The 21,117-nt window shown below is 52.7% G+C and overlaps 2 protein-coding genes across 11 annotated transcripts in view; one reads left to right on the top strand and one right to left on the bottom strand.

The window, feature by feature from the left end:
* TBC1D16 (TBC1 domain family member 16) overlaps positions 1-16,555 on the bottom strand; it is an 81,546-nt gene extending 64,991 nt beyond the window's left edge. For 4 of the 9 annotated variants that reach the window (XM_070561389.1, XM_070561387.1, XM_070561391.1 and 1 more), the window contains exons 1-2: positions 16,464-16,548; positions 206-445 (exon numbers count right to left, since the gene is read on the bottom strand). In XM_070561389.1, the coding sequence (XP_070417490.1) occupies positions 206-383 (178 nt within the window). In that variant the 5' untranslated portion in view covers positions 384-445; positions 16,464-16,548. Of the gene's footprint in view, positions 1-205; positions 446-13,622; positions 13,769-16,463 lie in introns of all 9 variants that reach the window. The other 5 variants (XM_070561386.1, XM_070561390.1, XM_070561388.1 and 2 more) reach the window with 3 other exon arrangements.
* The window catches only part of CCDC40 (coiled-coil domain 40 molecular ruler complex subunit), a 48,480-nt gene continuing 43,370 nt past the window's right edge, over positions 16,008-21,117 (top strand). The window contains exons 1-4 of one of the 2 annotated variants that reach the window (XM_070561382.1): positions 16,008-16,114; positions 17,355-17,500; positions 18,460-18,523; positions 18,956-19,390. In XM_070561382.1, coding sequence (XP_070417483.1) covers positions 17,472-17,500; positions 18,460-18,523; positions 18,956-19,390 — 528 coding nt within the window. In that variant the 5' untranslated portion in view covers positions 16,008-16,114; positions 17,355-17,471. Of the gene's footprint in view, positions 16,115-16,663; positions 16,914-17,354; positions 17,501-18,459; positions 18,524-18,955; positions 19,391-21,117 lie in introns of those variants that run through there. The other variant, XM_070561380.1, reaches the window with a different exon arrangement.

The raw sequence follows: 21,117 nt of genomic DNA, 5'->3' as shown, positions 1-21,117 counted from the left end.
CCTCCCAGGCCTGGGACCCCAGCCCTCCCCTCCCAGGCCTGGAACCCCAGCCGTCCCCCCAGGCCTGGGACCCCAGCCCTCCCCTCCCAGGCCTGGAACCCCAGCCGTCCCCCCAGGTCTGGGACCCCAGCCTCCCCTCCCAGGCCTGAGACCCCAGCCGTCCCCCCAGGTCTGTGACCCTGGCCCTCCCCTCGCCCAGGCTCACCTGGGTGGTGCTCCCCCAGCCCCTGCAGCCCCTCGGGCGGGTGCACGCAGACATTGTTCTTGGAGTAGATGATCTCCCCATCCAGGACGGAGGGGGGCCCGCCACTGCCAGCCGGGGTGAGGGTCAGGAGGTCCGAGGCTCTGGAGGAGGCCCGGCGAAGGAGGCGGCCCAGAGACATTGCCGGGGGAGTGTTTCCATCCTCTGCACACTTGGGCCCAGGCGGGGCTCGTCCAGACCTGCCTGGGGGAGGAAGAAAGAGGGAGACACATTGGGGCCCTCGGTCATGGTACTTGAGCTGGGTGCCTCGGGGGCTGCGTCCTGTCCCATGCCAGCAGGCTCGAAACAGACGCTGGTTATCACCAGAACCTGTCCTGCCGGCACAAGCCCACGGACAGGGTAGGCTGCGTTCTCAGCTGTGACACCAGGGACATTTGGGGCCTGGTCTTCCGAGTGGTGGGGCTGCGCTGTGCCTTGCAGGACATCGATCAGCATCCCTGGCCTCCACCCACTAGATGCCACTTGCAGCCCCCTTCCCACTATGACAACTAAAAAGGTCTCCAGGCATTGCAAATGTCCCCTCAGGTCACAAAATCACCCCTATTGAGAAACACTCATCCAGAGGAACCCTGTTCCCACTGAAGCAATCTCATAAAACCCCCAGACTTTCTCTTTGCTCAGTTTTCACCCCGATGTCCGCGGGTGTCTCCTGGGTTCCCTGCCTGCCTACACTCCTCACCCCTCTGCTTGCTTCACAGGGATGTTCTGGTTCTCTTTCCTCCTTTGCATCTTTCTCCACCCCCCACCCATCCTGCGTGTCCCCCTCAACCTGATGTCCCAACATGTGAGGGGCCGTCTCAGCTGGGAAGTATGTCACAAGTAACACCTGAAGAACCCGAGTTTACATACAACTCCTACTTAAAAAAAAATAAACTAGAAACAAAAGGATCAGATCCGGAATATATACAGAACTCCTAAAGATTCACCGCAAAGAGGAACAGCATCCTAATAGGAAAGACGGGCGATTCATGGAAGGGGGCCGCCGAGGGACCAACAAACAGGAAGATTCACAGTCTCAGAGCAAAACCCAACACCCAACAGACTGGAAAAAACAACCACCAAAGGCCTAGGCAGCTGCTACGTGAACCAACCAGACGTCTCCCGATGGTGGAGCTCGAGCACACGGCCCATCGAACCGAGCCACGGAACGCCCCGTGGGCGCCATGCCGTCCACATAAATGAAGAGACCGTATAGAGCCAGGCTGTCTCCTGGTCAGAGATTAGCGATGTGCAAGACGCAGACCACGCTGGGCAGGGTTCAGGCCAGCTTCAGGGGTGGGGGTGCCGGCATGGAAACATCCCCAGAGGGACTTTAACTCAATCTTCTTGAAAGAAAAAAAAAAAACTTGAAGCCAATATGATAAGATCATCCATTGGGAATGGATAAACACGTGGTTATCCATGCAACAGAACGTCATTCCGCCCTAAAAAGGAACTGAATTCTAACACCTGCTACAACATGGATGAACCATGAGAACACCAAATTGAGCGAAATCAGCCAGTCACGAAAGGACAAACCCTGTGTGATTCTGCTCATACAAGGCACCTAGAGTTGTCAGGTTCATAGAGAAAGAAAGTAGGATGGTGGGTGCCAGGGGCTGGGGAGGGGATGAGGACTCAGTGTTTAATGGGGACAGAGTTTCAGTTTGGGAAGATGAAAGCATTCTGGAGACGGGTGGGGGTGACGGTGGCACAACAGTGGGAATGTGCTTAATGCCACTAAAGTGTACACTCAAAAATGGCCAAAATGGGGGCCGGCGCGGTGACACAGTGGTTAAGTTTGCACATTCTGCTTCGGCGGCCCAGGGTTCCCCAGTTCGGATCCCGGGTGCAGACATGGCACCGCTTGGCACACCATGCTGTGGTAGATGTCTACATATAAAGTAGAGGAGGATGTGCACGGATGTTAGCTCAGGGCCAGTCTTCCTGAGCAAAAAGAGGAGGATTGACGGCAGACATTAGCTCAGGGCTAATCTTCCTCAAAAAAAAAAAAAAAGGTTAAAATGGTAAATTTTATGTCATGTATGTTTTACCACAATAAAAAAAATTTTAAAAATTATCAACCTGTGGAGGGTCTCAGGGTATATTATTATATTTTTCTTTGAACTTCCTGCATTTTGTATAACTTCTCCCAAATCCGAGCTGATTTAGGATGTCCCCCTACATTGAATTCTTTCTGCCCAGTGCTTAGACAGGCTCTTGGGGCAGAGGTATGGGGGTGCCAGCTGGCTCACAGACTCACCCCCATCCTGGCAGGGGAGGGGTGGTCTCAGAGCCGTCCTATACCATCCCAGACCAGGTGGCTCAACGCTGGACCCTCAGCCCCATCTGGCTCTGTGGGTGCCCCTCCTGTGCCCCCCAACTCTGTTCTCCGGTCTCCCCAGCTCATAAGTGTATCTCCAGCTGCCTCCATGGCTGCTAACTCTCCCAAGCATGACGTTCTGCTAACAGCTTCCCGCCAGCCCAAGAGCCTCGTGTCCCGTTCCTGAGTCTTTACCCAGAAGGATCCATTTCTCCCTTCTCCCCCATCAGCGAGGTCCTGAACTTCAGCATCACCTTGAAAATCACCAGTCCAGGGGACCCGGGGCCCAGATCAGGTCCTCACCTCCCAGGCCTGAGCCATGAACATCCCTCTGTTTTCAGCCACATCCAGGGCCCCGAATCCACTTGGCTCCCCCGAACCCACCCCTCCCCCTTCTCAGGCTTCCCCCATCCCAACCCTTTCAATGTGGGCTGCAGAATCAAGTGGACCCCTCCGTCCAGGGTCCGCAGGCTGGTTCTGAGGGCCAGATAGTAAATATTTTTGGCCCTGTGGCCAGACAGCCACTGCCACAACTACTCAACTCCGTCCCTGTGGTGTAAAATCAGACAGTCAACGGGCATCACTGTATCCGGGGAGACTTTATCTATAGACACTCGTCCCTGAGTTTCATGCAATTTTCACATCACAAAAAAATCCTCCTTTCGATTTTTTTCAACCATTTAAAAATGTAATAACCATCCTTAGCACACCCACTGTACAAAACAGGGGAAGGCTTGTTTGGTCCATGGGCTGCGGGTGGCTGACCTCTGCCTTCAACCACTTTCAGGACTGTCTTGCCAGGTCCCGGATACTCTGGGCAGGGCCGCCCACCTCTACCCAGATCGCGTCCAGGCCGCTCCAGGTCGCTGGCGTCTCTCCGTCTCACCCACTATAGTGCCACTCTCTGAACACTTCGCAGCTCACGAGGACATACGACAACCAAGTTATGAAACGTGAAAGAATCACACTGGAACCTACGCATCAAGAAATGTGCTGTCTTTCCAATTAATCGTCCAGAAAGGCTACATCCTTATTCTAACGAGGATTCTGTCGTCTGGAACACTTTTAGAATTCAAGAATTCTTCAAGAACTGCAAAGTGAGGTAACGAGCCATACAAAAACACGAGTCTGCTTTTCCTAGTCCAGCGCTGCCCAGCAGAAATGGAATTTGAGCCACATATGCAACTTCAAATATCCTACTAGCCACATTTTAAAAAAGGAAAAAGAAATCAGTGAAATTAACTTTAATAATATATTTTTATTTCATCCATTATATCCCAAATAATATCCTTTCCACATGTAAACCATATGACAAAAATGATTGATGAGCCATCTTACATTCTTTAAGTCTCCAAAGTCTGGCATGTACTCTATAGTGACGCAACCTCAGTTCTGACCAGCCACGTGCCGGGCGCTCAGGGGCCTCCTGCGGCTGGGGCCTCCGGTGGGCGAGCCTAGGGCAGGGCTGGAGGCTCGAACGGCACGACTTAGTTTAAGCGTCCTCACCCCGAGGCTGGGCTGCAGACAACTCTCAGCTGATTCTAAAAACCAAACCTCTTTACGTGAAGATGTTGGCCACCATTGAGGATAATCCAAAGAAGGTGCTGGAAGATTTGAGAGATTCTAAAATACAAGCATTCACAGCACAGTGTTGTCCCACCTATGAGATGCGAAACCTCACCGCGGCTCTGTAAGACGCGTCCTGGAAGCACAGATTTGCAGATGAGGAGACAGGTTCAGCACGCCCGCCGTCACTCCGAGAGCAGAAAAACCCAGAACACAAGACCTTTGTGCCCCAGGTGCAGAGTTCCAGCTCTCACCCCACCCCAGCCGTGGGTGACGGGGACAGTCCCGCCCAGGTCCACCCCCGGACAGTCCTGGGGAAGACAATGTGCCTTTGGGTGGATCAGGGCATGTCTGTTAAACATGAGCCACAGTTCGTATTTATTTTTTAAACATATTTGTTCCTTCGTAGGTCTATTTCATCTAAATTAAACCTGGTTCCCAACCTCTGGTCTCTATCAAACTAGACGTGGAGAATCCTTGACCTACTTTCTAAAACTTTAAAAAAAATTATGAAACATTCTCAGAGCAGTATACAGAAAAATAATGTCCCTTAAGTCACACTATCCAAAAATATTTGTATATTTTCTACTATCTTATGAGCCTATCTTAAAAAAACAAACCAAAAAAACACCCCCTGGAATTATACCACACCTGGTTTTCAGTTATATCATAAATGTATTTTTCCATGTGTTATGGGTTGAAGTGTGTCCTCCCAAAATTCACATTGATGTTCTAACCCCCAGGACCCCGGAAGATGACCTTATCCGGAGACCGGTCTTTACAGCGGTAATCAAGTTAGAATTAGGTCATCAGGGCAGGCCCCAGCCAATGTGACGGAGCGTCCTTTAAAAAGAAGAAACGTGGAGACCGATACACATGTACAAGGAGAACACCCTGTGATCACAAAGAAGGCCATGTGCAAGCCAAGGACAGAGGCCTCAGAAGGAAACCACCCTGACCACACCTTGATTCCAAACTTCCAGCCTCCAAAACTGCGAGAAAACAAATCTCGTTGTTTAAGCCAGTTTGTGGTTCTTTGTTACAGCAGCCACAGGAAAACAATATACCATATCAGCAAAATTAAAAATTCAAAGTGTCAACCCTCTATCTTAATAGCTCCATGCATATTACATGGATGCACCATTCTTGAACCAGACACCATCGCTAGACCTTTAGTTTCCAAATAGTGGCTATCTAAGTAATAAACTCTACATTTTTATACATAAATCTTCATCTGTATCCTCTCCATTTCCTTAGGATAATTTCTGGGATTCCTGACTATTTCCTTGGAGGATAAATTGGACTCCTGACACATAGCACCCAATGGATTTCCAAAAAAAGGGACAGCATTATTAGGGGTTTGAATCTTTGCCAATTTGGTAATTGAAAAATGGTTTTCTGATGATCAATTCACATGAGCAGATTGTCCTATGTTTAATAGACATCTATGCTCTTCCTGTGAATTGTCTGTTAGTGTGCTTTGCCAATTTTTCTGCTGAGGTGTTAGTATTCTTATTGATATGTCAGAATTCTTTATATAGCAAAGATTTTAATCCTTTGCTATAGTTGCTGTGTGTGTTTTTCCTAATTTGTTGTCTGTCTTTTAATTGTATCATCTATTTGGAAGTACAGAAATCTTAAACTTCTATGCAGTCAAATTTGTGTTAACTTTTTTTTAGTGATTTCTTTTTACTACTTTTATACTGTATATCATCCTCCCCAAGCCAAAGATTAGTTCATCGTTGGTTTATGTTTTCTTCTAATTTTCTTACGATTTCAGTTTTCAATGAACTGCTTTTGATATCTCAAAAAGCGTAAGTCAAAATGCACATTCTCCCAAAAAGGCCACACGTGTTAACTAAACTTATCAACCAGTTCATTGAATGGGTGTTTGTGTTGTTTTTATCGTTACTTCCTGTTTTTATTATGTACTCAGTTATTTGTCTGATAAAAATAGGGACATCAATTATAATTAATAAAGGTGGCATGCTTGTCACATAAACCTTTGTAGGATATTTAAAAAGAAGGGGCCCTTCGTTGTGACCCATAGACCTGTACGGCCTGTGCTCCAGGCTGCAACCTCTCAGCTCGTCCCACACTGCACATGTGACAGACACGTGTGTTAAACCTGTGGTTTCACACTATTAACATGCTCCCGTGAGAGCTTTCCCCACAGGCACGCTGCATGGACAGGCAGGGAGGCGGGGTCGTCTTAACCTCACCTGGGTGAAGTAAGTTTTCAGAAACTCACAGGCCTGCCTTCCTGCCATCAATGACAGCACCCGCTCTCCCCTCGTCGGGGTAGGTGGCCCTCCGGGGTAACTGTAAACCCGGCTCTGCTCATTGGCGGCTCAAATGCTGACTGTGCCCAGAGAGCCGCTGCCCCCCTCAGAACCCCAGAATTCCACAGCCTCCTCTGGGGCCAAAGGACCGAGTCTCCAACACACCCATCCCTGCCATGCCTCTGAACCTCGCACAAGGCCCATTGGTCCAGGATGCCTCACACCCAGTGGGTCCTGCCGGGGGCTCCTCACCTCCGTCCAGGCCAAGAGGGACAACCGCCTCTCGTCCACCTTACCGCGTGGGGCCACGGCCACAAAACTCCGGGCTCAGGGTGTGGGCTCCTTGCGGGCCCTGCTCCCCTTGGTGGCCCACCTGCGCTCCAGGTGTGCGCCCTTCCCACCGCCCCCAGCCCCACAACCACAGCTTCGTGTCCTGTGGCCGGGCGGCACAGTGGGAAAGGCTGGGGCCCCACGAGTCAGCAGAGAGCTGGGCTCCTCCTTGGTGTGAGTTTCCATTTGGCTTCCGCCATCCGAGTTGGCAGCGTCCTGACTCGGCAGTGCTCTCTGAGTCCTCCAGCTGGTGCATATAAATTTGAGCTCACCCCCACCCTGTCAGAAGAGAGGGGAAGGAAAGGAGCGCCAGGGAGCACAGGCCGCCAGGCCACCTCCCGGAGGAGAACGGAGGCCTCACTCGCAAAGCTCAGGACAATGCCCACAGGGAGCGTGGGCGCCCAAATCTGGCAGGGCCACTAAGAAAGGGGCATGGCAGAGGCACGGTCCCCACGACCAAGAACAGCACCACGAAGGTCCCCTGATGCCGCACTTCTCCAAACCAGGGGGCTTAAGAAAGTCCGGGGCAAACCCCGAGACTTCTGACCCTGCAGGTCTGGGGGCGGGCTGCCCAGGCGACTCCTGAGGTTGGGAACCATTCACCTACTGCTCCCCCCCCGCACCCCCTAGAGGCTCTGACGGAGGCCGACCACGCCCTCTGCCTCTCAGGCCGTGCTGTTATCAGCGCAAACTAATGACACGTCATGCTGCCGGGTTCACCCCCGCCTCCTCCCTGGCTGTGCTCAGCAGCAGGGTGTTAAACAGGATTAAGAGGCGGGTGCTGGGTGGATACAGGACCACAGAAGGCCTATCCCCACCCAGCAGCAGGGCGCTCATCTGTCACTGGGTTAGTAAGCTGGGGCCATGTGTCACCAGGTGCAGTGGGAAGCGTGCAGCCTGCATGTCCCAGGATATGGAGTTGAAGGAACAGGCCTGGAAAACGCCTCCTGCAGAGAAACCCTGGGAGGACACCCCTCCCCTTGCGTCCTGGGCTTCACTGCCCACCTGGTCTGGCCACAAGGCTTGTCTCATCGTGGGCTGGCTCTGGGCAGCTCTGTGTCCCTTCCTGTCCTCGGGTGTCCCTATGAACCAGGGACCCAGGGAAGGTTAAGTGATAAGGAAATGGACCTGCAGAGCACAGCAGCCACCTGGCCTGAAGGGCCCTGCATCCACCCGACCTGAACCTCCTCTGAGGAAGTGGCAGCCACCTCCTAGATTTCTAAGGTCTGGCCATCCTGGCCCCTCACCGCCCGCTTCCAGGATCATTCCCTGTGTGCGACTGCTGCCCTGCTGCAGGGGAAACTGCAGCTGGAACAGAGCACAGGCCTGGGCCTCCGACTGGCAGCAACTTTGGGCAGAGAGGAAGGACCAGAGGCCAGGGGGCCAGGGAGAGGAGGCAGTGGGCCCGGGCGGGAGACAAGGAGAGACTGCTCCCGGCACCGGCACACCCTCACTTCTCTGATCATCTGCCCACCACTGCAGAGCAGCCCGGCCTTTCTCAGCCCCTCTGCTGGCACACGTGCTTCAACAGTTTGCCTTAGAGGAGAAGGGCTCCCCCTCCACCCATCCTATCCCTGGCCTGGCCTGCAGGCTTCCATGGGCACCCTCTGCAAACACGCTCTCTTCTCCTGATCCTGAGGTGGAAAACGCACACAGCCATCTAAGTCCTACCTGGGAACCTCCGTCTGGTTCTCCAGATGGTCGGAGGGGCAGGGGGCAACTGGAAAGAGACCCAGGGGGAGTCCTGGGGGGTGGTGGGCACTTCGTTGCCTTTGGTACACTCACAGGGTTCATACAGGGCACTTGACTTGGCCACACTGTGGGTCCATGCCACAGAAGGGGCAGCTAGAAGGTTCCTGGGGAGCGTTGCGTTCAAAGTCAGGGCTCTGATCCTCCAAGGATGTTAGGGATGGGGCTCAGGTCAAGGAGGATGGTAATGTGATGATGGAGAGCAGTGCTGAGGCCTCCGAGGGGCACGTGAAACAGAGGGGAGCCTGGGAGGGAGGGAGGCAGAGCTCATCCAGGGCCCGGCAGCTGCCCTGTGGGCTCGGCTGACAGGGCCGTGTGGAAGGGGCCATGGCGAGCAGCAGGTGCAGAGGGAGAGCTCCGAGCCGGAGGAGCAGGCAAAGCCAAGGCGAAGGAAAGTCCCAGGGATGGACGGGGGCAATGGTGGCACAAGGAGGTGAATGCACTCAACGCCACGGACTCGTGAGCTTCCAGACCGCCGACGTGGTGACTGCGCTGTGTGCACTTTACCACACACAAAAAGAACAGTGGAACCCGGAGGGGGCTGTGTGGACGCTCTGTACTCGTTGCTCATTTTTGGTAAATCTAAAACTGCTCTAAAAACAAAATCTATTAATTAAAAAAAAAGAGGGTTGAGACCAGGAAGCGTGCACCCAAAGGGGCCAGGCTCTGGGTGGAATCATGTGGATGGATACAGGAAAGGGGCCGGGAGCTCGGGGCAGGGAGAGTGAGAGCAGGTGACAGAGAGAGCTCGGGTTCCCAGACTGAGGGCAGGCTGCCAGCAGCAAGGCAGGGCCTGGCAAAGATGGCACAGCCTGACGGGCGACCTTCCTAATGTCCTCCAACCCACGAGACGCACCACCTTGAATGGTTCTCACTCACGACCATAGTGACATGGTGTCCTAAGAGGCGGGGAGAAGAGCAAAGATAACCACCCTCTCGACGGACCAAGCGCAGAACTCAGAGCAAGCAGAACGCGCAGGGACCCTTCCACGGGGCTGAGGTCTTTCCACGGCTATATGATTCATTCTCATTATAACACGGATGGAGCCGGGGATGGGAGCATGTCTAGCACCATCTTTAAATGCCGTCAGCAGACATCCTAAGACACAAAATCAGCTAACACTCAAAAGGGAGCTGAGAGAGGCCCCAGGCAGGAACAGCTATCTGATTTTTCCATCTCTAGTACGGAGCTGGCGTTAATTGAAATCAAAACAGCAGCCCGGGATGCTCAAAGCACTTTGTACCAATATTACAAATCCTCTCCCCAAATCCTGAGAGATGAAGGTGGATAGAGAAACAGCTCAAGGTAGACCCTTGGCAACGATAAAAATCTGATTCTTCTCGAACGCACTCGCTTAATATTTTTACTTTAAAATGGTTATGTCCGTGTCAGGACTGTTGGTTTTAGTTTCGAAGCTCCTGAGTGCAGGACATCTCTGAGAAGTTCCTTTTATGCTGGGCTGACCACAATGCCACCTTCGGTAAAGCTCCAAATGCCGTGTTTCTGTTGATGGAAAGGACAGCGATGCCAACCTGGCAGTTGGCACCAGGAATACAGAGATGGAGTAAGGCCAAGATCTAGAATGTGCGTCAGCTGAGGTGTCCCAGAAAAAAGGCAATGATTTTAAAAGATATACAGTAAAAGTGCCAATGTTGGTTCTTAACCGTCTGATTGAGGCCCGATTACAAGTTGAATTTTGTGCTCTCTGAGCCATCAGTGACCTCTAGGTAGGGCGAGATTTTTGCAGAACAGGCTATTGAGCAATTCGAACGGAAAGAACAACTTGGCCTCCCCTCAAAACACACACATGCTCATAAAACAAACCTCTCTCTGCAGAAACTCCCCCACTAGGAAGTCATTCTTCCCCTTTAACCTGCAACCCTGTGAGAATTAGAAGACCTTTGAGAAGACGGATTCTCGGCCATCTGCAGCTGGCAGGGGCTAGTTAAACTGGGGATAAAGGCAGCCTACTCTGTCCAGAAGGAGAGGGGCTTTGAGGCAGCTGGAGGATGGGGAGCTGCCTGCAGAGGAAAGATGTCGGAAACCACAGAAGCCCCAAGAGATGGGGTAGGGGTGAGAGGGAGGCGAGGGGGCTGGGAAGGGAGAGAAGATTTCTTATTTTGCAACCTGGTTCAGAGCTGGCCCTGCTGCTGGGTTGGAGCCAGAAGACAGCAGCAGGCCTGTCGTTAACCCCACATGTTCCTTCTGTCCTCGAGGAGCCACTTGACCACTGACACTTGGCCCAGAGGCAGCTGCAGCTTTTGTAACGCCCCGGCGGTGGTGGGGTGGGGCTCTCCTCCAGCTGATATTTACAGGGATGAAGGTAAGACATCTATTACCCAAAATTTGTTCCCCACGGTTTGGTGGTTTATACCCGAGGAAAGAGAGTCCTGGATTGAGAGAGGCACAGTCACTGAAAAGCCAGAAATGAGCCAACCTGGATTAAGAAATGACACGAAAGACACAAGTCTCTCCTCTCACTTCCCTCGGAAAGCACTTCCATGCCACGTGCATCAGTTTCCTGCAGCTGCTGTAACCAATCGTTACAAATTAGCAGCTTAAACACACAGCTGCATCCTCTCACAGTTCTAGAGGTCAGAAGTCCGACCTGGGCCTCACTCGGCCAAACTCAAGGTGTTGGCTGGGCTGTCTCCTTCTGGAGGCTCCGCGGAGTCTGTTTTCCTGCCTTTCCAGCTTCCAGAGCCTGCCGCATTCCTTGGCTCGCGGCCCCTTTGTCATCCAAAGCCAGCAATGGTGCATCAGGTCTCTCTCACATCACATCACTCTGACGCTGACTCTCTGCCTCCTTCTTCCACTTTTAAGGTCCCTGTGATGACACCGGACCCCCAGGAGAATCCAGGACAGCCTCCCCATCTCTAGGTCAGCTGATTAGCAACCTTAATTCCATCTGCAACTTTAATCCCCTTTGCCATGGGACCTAACATTTCACAGGTTCCCAGGATTGAGGAACACGGACGTGGACACCTTTGGGGACCATTCTTCTGCCAACCACACCATGCCAAGCATGCCGTAAAGAGCTGACTTCTAACTCCAGCAGAAGCTTTCCGTCTACTCACCCACTGACCGTCAAACTCCCACCAGAGTGACTACGCTTTAAGCAACATGATGAGAACCTGGGCCCAGAACCAGGAGAGGAGAGAACCTGGGCCTCGACGTCCCCGTGGCGGCAGCAAGTCTGGGCGAGGAAGGCTGCAGGCTCACGGACCAGCGCCTGCCCTGGGGTGGCTTCCTCAGCCTAAAGCCTTGGTTTGCTGCCCTGGTATAAAGGGCTCCATCAATTCCCAAACAGGAAAACAAATAGGAGCAAAGATGCAAACATCTCTTACAGAATCTTCCTAGGAAGACAAAAGAAATGGGGCGGCCCGGAGCCCCTAGGAGAGAGGCCCGTCCCAACTTCTCCCATTCAGTGCTCTGTGCTGCGCCTGCCTTGGGGCCAGGGTGCACCTGCAGTTCCCACACACCTGAGGGATGCAGCCTATGCCCATCGTGACAGCTGCTCACTGCGGGGGGGGGGGGGGGTGGGGGGGGCGGCAGGTGGGGAGTGGTGGCTACTGGACACTTGGGGGGACATGTCGTGGGATGAAGCCCACAGGTGATTATTCCCCTGACCTTGTCACTGTCAGACTGCTCAGGAGCAAAACGCCCTGAGCTCTGGTCACCTGCCACGTGGCCACAGAAACCGGTTCATCTTGCCCTCGAAGCCCAGTCAACAAAGAGCAGGGACAAGGCGTTGCCATATTAAACACGAGCCAGACACAAGCAAACAAGCATCGTTTTCCTCCCATAAAACATCTGCTGCCAGCACACCTCGGATGAGGCCCCGCTCCCTCTGCCTTCCCAGAACCAGGCACGTGCCTCACGGTCTTTTGGGGAACCCATGGCTTCAAGGTTCAAAGGGTGATGTAAATGCTGCAGGCAGATCAGGAAGACTGTTTCTTGGGGGGCACGGGTTGGGGAATTTGCGTCTCCTTCATCCTACCATCCCAATGAGACACACCTGTGGGCTGATACGACCCTTCTCTCGATTGCATTTAACTTCAAGTTATGGGATTATTGCAGAAGAGAAATGGATTTCCTGCACAGAAATGACATTCAGGATCACATGGAAAAGACTGTGGCCCAAGAAAGGGCTGCAGTGGGCAGGGACTCTGCGTAGAAGGGAGGACAAGATAATCCACGTGAATTTAAAACGAAGAACCAAGTTTAGGGCATCAACCCAAGTGCTGGAGCCTTGGACCAATTGCCACAGGAGAAAGGGCCTTTGAGAGGCTATAACTGGACAAGACAGTTAAACGAGGGCACGAGGAGCTCTGGTGGCCTGCCTAGCTGTGACTTTCCTCTTTCAGTTGTCACTTCGATGACCACCTGCTCCCTGGAAAACCCCAGAACCTCTGCCTCTCCAGGGAGAAACCATCTGCTGTTTGGACCCCTGGACAGCAAATGCCAAAATACTATCTTCCCCCCTAAAGAGCCGAGGAAATAGGGTCTGGGAGACGAAACCTGACTTAAAGATGAGCGGGACGGGGACAGAGAAGGGACTGAACCCAAATGCAAAGAAACGTGCAAATCCAGCCAGGAAACCAACCACCGACCCCGAAGTGGCCAAGGACCACCCCACTTCTATCTACATCCTGCCTGTGCTGTGACATGCAGAGCTTCTCGCTGTCGGTGGCAGAGGAGTAGCTAAGCCTCCACAAAACAAAACTCAAACCAGGGCAAAACGTATTGACGACACCTCTGAAATGCAACACAATCGATCTTGCTTAGGGAAAGCATTTTAGTTACAGAAATTGAAAAGTGAAAGGGTGTCAAATGACATCTTTTAAGCATGCCCTTTGCCCCGATTCCAGAATGCTGGAGAGTGTAATGACCAATTTATCAGATTATTGAACTCAGGGTCACTCCATGTGGAAAACCAGCACATAAACCAAAGCGTGCTAGCTAGCGCGGACACAGGCTCGGGGCGCACCCGTATTATGGTGGTTTCTACAGTGGCCAATCCAGAAAGAGCACGGAAAAGGTACTGCCACGTCTCTGTATCTGCCATCAGGTGGGTCCATACAGATTGCTCATTGCAAACTTTAAATTTAAAGACCTGGACAGACTCACCACCCAGGGCTCAGCCAGCGGAGGGCATGCCGTTCCGAGCGGACAGTGGGTTTCTTCCCATTCCTTTCCTTGTGCTGGCCACACAAGTGAAGCAGCTGCAGGCAGACATCAAACTTAAATTTCTCTCCTTCTTTGAGGATGGCTATCTAAGTTCAGAAGATAGAGCAAAGGACTTGCTTCAGATCAGATGTCATCAGACAACCCATCAAAGCAGATTGATTGGAGAGGCAAGACCAGGCGCTCGAGGGACGCACAGGGGGTCAACAGCAGAAAAAAACATCACCACTGAAGTGAACGGGAAAAGATTTCCTACACCATTTCCCCAAATTTTGGAGGGGGTAAAAAGAGTGTAGACTTGTGCCCTCTTTTCTGTGCACTGGCTTCATCAGTGTTTGTTCCTCGATGTAACACAAATACAATAGAACGATGTACAATACAGTGCACACCAATAAGATACATTGTACACCAATGAACCACAACATGCACCAATAAAATCGACCTCTGCTGCTGCAATGGCTTCCCGACCGAGCAGCCATCCTCCCCACACTGTCACGCTGTAGGAAACTAAGTAACTAGTCTTACAAGAGAGGACTCAGCCTGTGAAAAAAATCAGGGTCCCTCAGCCAGGTAGGCGGGACAAGCTAAAATCTCTACTTGAAATTTGTTGCCAGGCAACCTGGTTGCCCTGGTCCTTGGAACAGCCTGCAGGGACCCAGTCCCCTGCAAATTCACAAAGAGGGTACACAGACCCACAGGGAGAATTCCACTTCTGCTTATGATCAGCTTTCCACCTGATGGACCACACATACAAGGAACCAAAAACCAAAACCAAAATGTTTTCACCAGTCTAGTTAAATGTGAAAAATCCAAATGATGGTCATTAATAATAATAATAACGAGCACTTAGCATGTGCCAGGTGCGAGGTGCTTTAGATAATCGTCGCAACAGACCTTTGAGGCAGTGTTACTCCATTTTACAGATGGATAAACTAAGGCAAGAGGAATTGTCAGTAATATGTAGCAGGGTTGGTATTGAACTCAGCAGCCTACTTTGAAGGCCATGTTTTTAACCACCACACTGACCTACCCAAAACCCGGGGCTGAGACCAGCCCAGGCGCAGGGAGGTCCTGCCAACCCATGGTTGTCTCCTCCAGTGCCTTTCCACGGATGCCTAGGAGGCTCCTAAGAGACTGGCATGAACCAATGTCAGCAGCCAGTGGTGACATGGCTGACTCCGCACTCCCTTGCACTTTTATGAATTACTTGGCAGAGTGAATTGCGCTGTCTTGTCTGCAGAAAGCGGGGCAGGGAGAGTGCATGCATGAGAATGACAGAGGCTAGTCACAAGAGGGGAGGCAGTGTGGCTCAGTGGGTTTTTGGAGCTGGAGTATCCTGGGCCGAGGCCTCTAGCTCTGTCCCTCCCAGCTGCGTGAACTTGGGGAAGTTACTTCTCTAAGCCTCAGTGTTCCCATCCGTAAAATGGAGATAACCTCAGTCCTGACTTTATGGGTTTGTTTTGTGGGATAAATGAACTCATGCGTGATAACCAGAAGCCACCATCCTTGCCGGAGGGTTTAAAAATTCCACTGATAGGAATTTTCTTTAGCCATATTCTGAGACTCTGCTCACCATAAACACTCCACAAACCAACATATGCTGCAGAAAACACAGCAACTGCCCTCAGTGTACGACAGGGCCTCCATACAAGCACGGACGGACGCCGTTAGGGAACTTCACGGTTACTACTAAAAGGCTTTCCTCACTTTAATAATCCTCTCCTTGCAAGAGCTTTCACAGTTCTTCAAAGTGTTTAATATTCACTAATCAGTGAAACGTTAATGTTTCTAACAAGGAGCTTCTAAAACTAATACACAGATTTTTCAAAGTCCTGTAATCAATCAGTGACAGATTCGGAAAGGAATTCTCAAATCCAGGCCTTTGCCAACCGCCCTTTGATCATACGCTCCATCACAGGGCCATTTTTGAGAACCATTTCCCTCTTCTTCGCAGATGAAAGAACTGGTGGCTTCAGGTAAAGAGAGATCCCCAGGACCCGCCCCAGGGGCTGGCCAGCCAGCCAGCTTCTCCCGTGAACTGGATGCGGCAGTAACACAAACTTCGTGAGGGGGAAAGAGGACGTATTGTGTCGTTTTCTATTTCTGAACAGAATCTGCACTAGATTGTGGCCAACATACGCACCAACTTCCGAGTGTGGGAATAACAGGATTTCAAGACTCACCGGCTGCTGGCAAGGTTCCTTAGGTTATATTTAGCAATGTTAAATTGCCTATTTTTTCTTTCTTTCCCCTTTTTTTTTTTTAAGTAAAAGATAAGGGGGAAGAGCCCGGGCCCAGAGGAAGTGAGTTTCCCGACATGCGGTTCTTAAACAGCCAGACCACCCAACCCGAGGGCCCCGGACGCCAAGAGCGCGCGCTGCCGGGGAGGAAAGCGCACTCCGGGGGCCGCGGCGGCGGCGGCGGCGGCGGCGCCGGCAAGTTCGCCTTCGCGCGCTCGGACGATCCAGCCAGACAAAGACCGCAAGTGCTCCGGTCCGCGGCTCCGCACAGCCGGGGACGCAGTCTCCCCGAATTAGGCCCACTTCCGGCCCGGCCCGGGGGTCCCCGGGGTGCTCCCGGCGGGATCTGGGGTGCTCCCCGCCGCCCGCTCCCTCCGGGGCCCGCACCTCTCCGGGCTGCGGCCGGCCCGGCCCCTCCCGGGCCCCGCGGCTGCAGGCCCACGCGCCCCGCGCCCCTGCCCCGTCCCCGCCGAGGGGCGCCCCCGGTCCCCCGCGGGCCCTTAGACCGCGCCCACACGGCCCCCGGCCAGGCCCTGATACCCACCCGGGTCCCGCAGCCGGGGCCGGATTCGCGCCGGCTCCGGGGGCCGCCGCCACCGCCGCCGCTGCCGCAGCCAGTGAGGCGCGGCGGGGCGGGGACGCGCGGCCAGGCCCGGCCCCCAGCCCGCCCCCCGGCCCGCCCCGGCCCGGCCCGGCCCAACCCAGCGCCCGGCCCGCCCCGCGAGACCCAACCCGGCCCAACCCGGCCCTGCCCGGCCCGGCCCGGCCATGGCCCGTCAGGCCCGCTCCCCGGCCCTGGCACTGACCCCCACACCGACTCAGCCTGGCCCCAGCTCCCTGTCCAATCTGGCCCCCGGCCCTGCCCGAGCCGCCTTCCAACCTCCGGGCACAGGGCTCCAGCACCACCACCCCCACCCCCACCCCGGCCGCCCCAATTCCCGGCCTCGCCGCCGCCGGGCACCCTGGCCCCGGGACTCCGCCCTGGACACTCCACGTGCGCGCTCGCCCTCTCCGTCCCCCCTCTGCATTTGTATCTTTCATATTTGGGGTAGGAAGGGAACGACACCCACCAGAAGGCCACTGGGCATCCCTCCTCCGCCAAGGATTCTTGGCAGGACCCCGGCGGAGGGGGCGCCGAGCGCCCGATGTCTGGAGACGGATGGGCGGGCGCCAGGCGGGGGTCCCGGCCCCCCGAAGGTGCAGCCGGCTCTGGAGCCCCTCGCGCCCCCACCTCCGCCTGCCACCCTGGGGCACTTAGCTGTCCTATGTTCCTGGGTGCCTGGCGCGGTCCCCTGGGGCATCGGAGTTGCCCGGCTGGACACACTTTTACTTGGTTGTCACTTTACAGAAACTGAGCCAGGCGGGGTAGAGCTCGGACTTGGAGATAGAGATGGAGAAAATACGTATTTACGCTTTACTATATTTACATATTTAGGTGTTGTGTGTTGCTCGTGCACGTAAGCGGCACAAAGGCCGCGCGCCCAGGCCGCCCCCCCTCCTCGCGCCTGGTCCCGGCTCGCCGGATGTTGACGACGTCGCCTAGCAACAGGAGATGGCGGAGCCCGGTGGCCAGGAGGGCGGGTAAGCCAGGCCGGGGGACCGCGGGTCTCAGAGCGGCCCCCACACCTGACCTTTTCCATAGCCTCCTCGGCGCCCCTTCCCCTCCATGCTCCTTTCCTCCTGCCTCTGCCCCTTCCAGCCCCACTCTCTGGACCTTTCCTGCTCTCCCAGGCCGCCCCCCACCCCCTGCGTGCCCCCGCTTCCTTCTCACCTCCCGTCCCTTTGTCCTTTCTCGCACCCTCCCTCCTTCCTTGGCTTCAGGCGCTCCACTCTCTGAAACCCGGGACGGGCTCGCCCCGCAGTAACCATGGCAACCACTATGCTTGGCCTTCCCTGCTGCGGAGCCCAGAGCAGGGGTCTCTGCAGGGCTGGGGTCTGCGGGATGCGGTCCCACCTTGACGCTGTGAGAGAGAGACCAGCCCAGCCCCCGCCTCCCTCCTGGAAGGGCGGATACCCCCCCCCCCCCCCCCCCCCCCGCAACAGGCTTGGGGATGGCAGACTGTGGACCAGGGCAGCCCCACGGTGAATGTCCTGAGTGCACAGATAAATGGTAGTTAGGTTAAGATCCTGACACCAGGCCTCTGCTCACTGATGCTTGGTTTAAAAGGATAGAAACTATTTTAAAGTCCTTTTTACGCAATTTTCTCTTACTTTCTATTTCTTTTCCCCAGTTTTGTCACAGACACAAGTGTATTTAAGGTGACTTTTCTGGCATAATCTACTTGTGCTGTCCCTTTAATGCTTCAATAATTGTATTTCTCATTCATTCAGTCATGGAACAACTCTCCTGTGGCACTCTCATGATAGGCATGATGTGGCACTGTGGTTAGTGACAAACGTGACTAAGTTGTGGCCGACAGCCTAGAGGGGAGGCAGATAGTTAACAAGTAAATAAATAGATACAGACGTTCAGGAGATGATCAATGCCAGGAAAAAGAAGACTATTATTTGAAATTGTTAAATTGTTTCTCTGCACCCAGGTCTCACCTGGAAGGAGACGTGGCTTCTGAAGGAGTGGAGAACCAGAAGGATGAAGGCGACGGGGTAAAGGTCCCTGTGGGGTGAACTATTCTGGGCTTGTATTTACTAGCAATTAAAGAGAGTCAGGACTTGCTCAAGAAGACTGTGTGCTGACCCTGTTACCTTGCGCTGGAACAGACTCAATCCAGCTGCAGAGAAACTCAGTTTCCTTCCACCCCTTTCTAGAGTGTTGACAGCTAGTCAGAAACGTCAGGGCTATCCTATTCTTAGATTGAGCTGAGTTTTTCGAAACTCATTTCCTCAAGTGAAGGATGCAAAACAATTACCAAAAGACAGAGAGAGAGTAGATAAAGCATGAAACATAATCTCTTAGTGACGTTCAGAAATGTGCAGATGTAGCCGGAAACAGCCATATGATTACACTATGAAGAATAAAACCTCACAAGAACCTCTAGACTTTGTTTCCTGATTTTTTTTCCTGCCACACGACTACAGGTACCACCAATAGAGAAGAGCAGTGACCAGAAAAATGAGGAAGCTGTTGGTGCTACAGAGCATTCTGAGGGGGAAATCGCAAATGATGGAGAAATGGAAATGGAAGGGGAAGTCGAAACCAATGAGGAAGTCGAAACTGAAGAGGAAGTGGAAACGGAAGAGGATTTCGAATTTGAAGAGGATTTCGAGTCGGATGAGGAAGGCACATTCCCTCACGGAAAGGCCAGTGCTACAGATGTGACTTCTCCAGGAGTCAGTCCTGTGGAAGTGCAGCAAGAGGGAGCAAGGCGGGAAGCTGGACTTGAAGACAGAGAGGCACCCCAGCCATCAGAATCCAGAGGAGCGAGCGTCATCTCCACAGAGCCATCCGAGCAAGTCTTAGGTTCACCTGAGCAAACGGGCCAGGGTGCTTCTCGACGGAGGGTTAGCAAACGGGTGAGTGGCCTGAGGTCTGTGCTACGCAAGTGTTTTACTGCCATGGGGTTTGTCAGCCTACGTGAGGAACTCAGGGTCCACTCTAAACACAGATCACAATCCTTACTAGAATTTCTTAGCAGACTTAGGTCTCTGGATCCATTGCCAAATGTCAAGAGTTTCAGACCCTCCAGAGGTTGGGAGCATTCCATGTCAGGGCATCCAGGTTTCCCCGCTCTGGAGCAGTGCTGTCCAATAAAACATCCCATGAGGGTGGAAATGCTCTTCATCTGTCCAATACGGTAGCCATAGTCACATGTGGCTGGAGAGCACCTGAAATGTGGCCAGGCAGATGGGGAACTGGATTTTTAAATTTTTAAGATTCTAATTATTTCCATTTATATAACCACCTGTGGCTAGTGGCTACCACACTGGACAGGGCAGTCCTAGATAATAATGACAATGGTCACATTCATAGAACTTTCGTTGTTCACTTTTAAGCAAGCACAGACTTATAGAAAAAGTGAAGTATGATAAGAACTTTTTATTTTTTTTTAAGCATTAAAAAGTGCGCTGCCCGTCTGTTGCACCACTGCCTGCCAGCGCTTCCGTGTTCCCACAAACAACCACAACGTGACTATCAAAATCAGGAAATTGCATGATATTACTAAACAGTCCTCAGTCCTCATTCATCAAATGTCCCAATAATGTCTTTTACAGCAGAGGTCCGGTTCGGAATCTCCTGTTGCCTTCAGCAGTTACGTCTCTTTAGTCTTCATCTTTCCTTGACTTTGATGACCTTGATGCTTTCAAAGATCACAGACCAAACTATTTTGTAGAATGTCCCTCAGTGTGGCTTTGCCAGGTATTTCCTCATGGTGCAGTTTGGGTCGTGGTCCCTTGGCAGGGATGTCACAGAAGGATGCTGTGCTCTCCTTGCATCCTATCGGATGGTGCACCATTGGGCTTGTCCCATTACTGACGAGGTGGGCATGGATCACCTGTCCAGAAAGTGCCAGCCTGCTGCACGTGAAGTTACCCTTCACCCCTTTGCATTTAAGAGGAATTGTGTGGGAAGGAGGGTTTTTTTGTTTAAGATACAAAAGTGAATATTTATTTCATGTGAGAAAAAAAATCACAACAGATTACCACCCTTTTTTTAGAACTTCTTTCTCTCAGCAGTGCATACGGGTATTGCACGACTTTTGTCAGATTTATCCCTAACCATTTTGCATTTTTTGATGCCACGGTAAATGGTTTCCAATAGTTTGTTGCTAGTACATAGAAATGCAGTTGATTGCTGTACATTGATCTTATATTCCGCAGCATCGCTAAATGCCCTCGTTAGGTGCAGTAGCTGTTTTTGTAGAATCCATAGGCTTTTTCACAAAGGTGATCATGTTGTCTGCAAGGAAGAGCAGTTTAACTTCTCCCTTTCCCATCTGGATGCCTCTTGTTTCTCTTCCTTGCCTCACTTCACTGGCTAGAAGCTCCAGCACTACGTTGAATAGAAGTGGCGAGAGCGGGCATCCTTGTCTTGTTCTGGTCTCAGGGGACAGCTCTCAGCCTCTCACTCTGAGGGTGATGGCAGCTGTGGGGTTTTAGAGATGCCCTGTGTCAGGTGGAGGAAGTTCCCTTCTACCCTTGTTGGTTGAGTACTTCTTTTTATCATGAAAGGATGCTGGATTTTGTCAAAAGATTGTTCTGTGTCTATTAGATGATGGCATGTTTTTTCGTTTTTCGTTTAT

This window comes from Equus przewalskii, chromosome 10, assembly GCF_037783145.1.
Source record: "Equus przewalskii isolate Varuska chromosome 10, EquPr2, whole genome shotgun sequence".
NCBI classification, from domain to species: Eukaryota; Metazoa; Chordata; class Mammalia; order Perissodactyla; family Equidae; genus Equus; species Equus przewalskii.
This window is presented reverse-complemented; position numbering and strand designations above follow the sequence as displayed.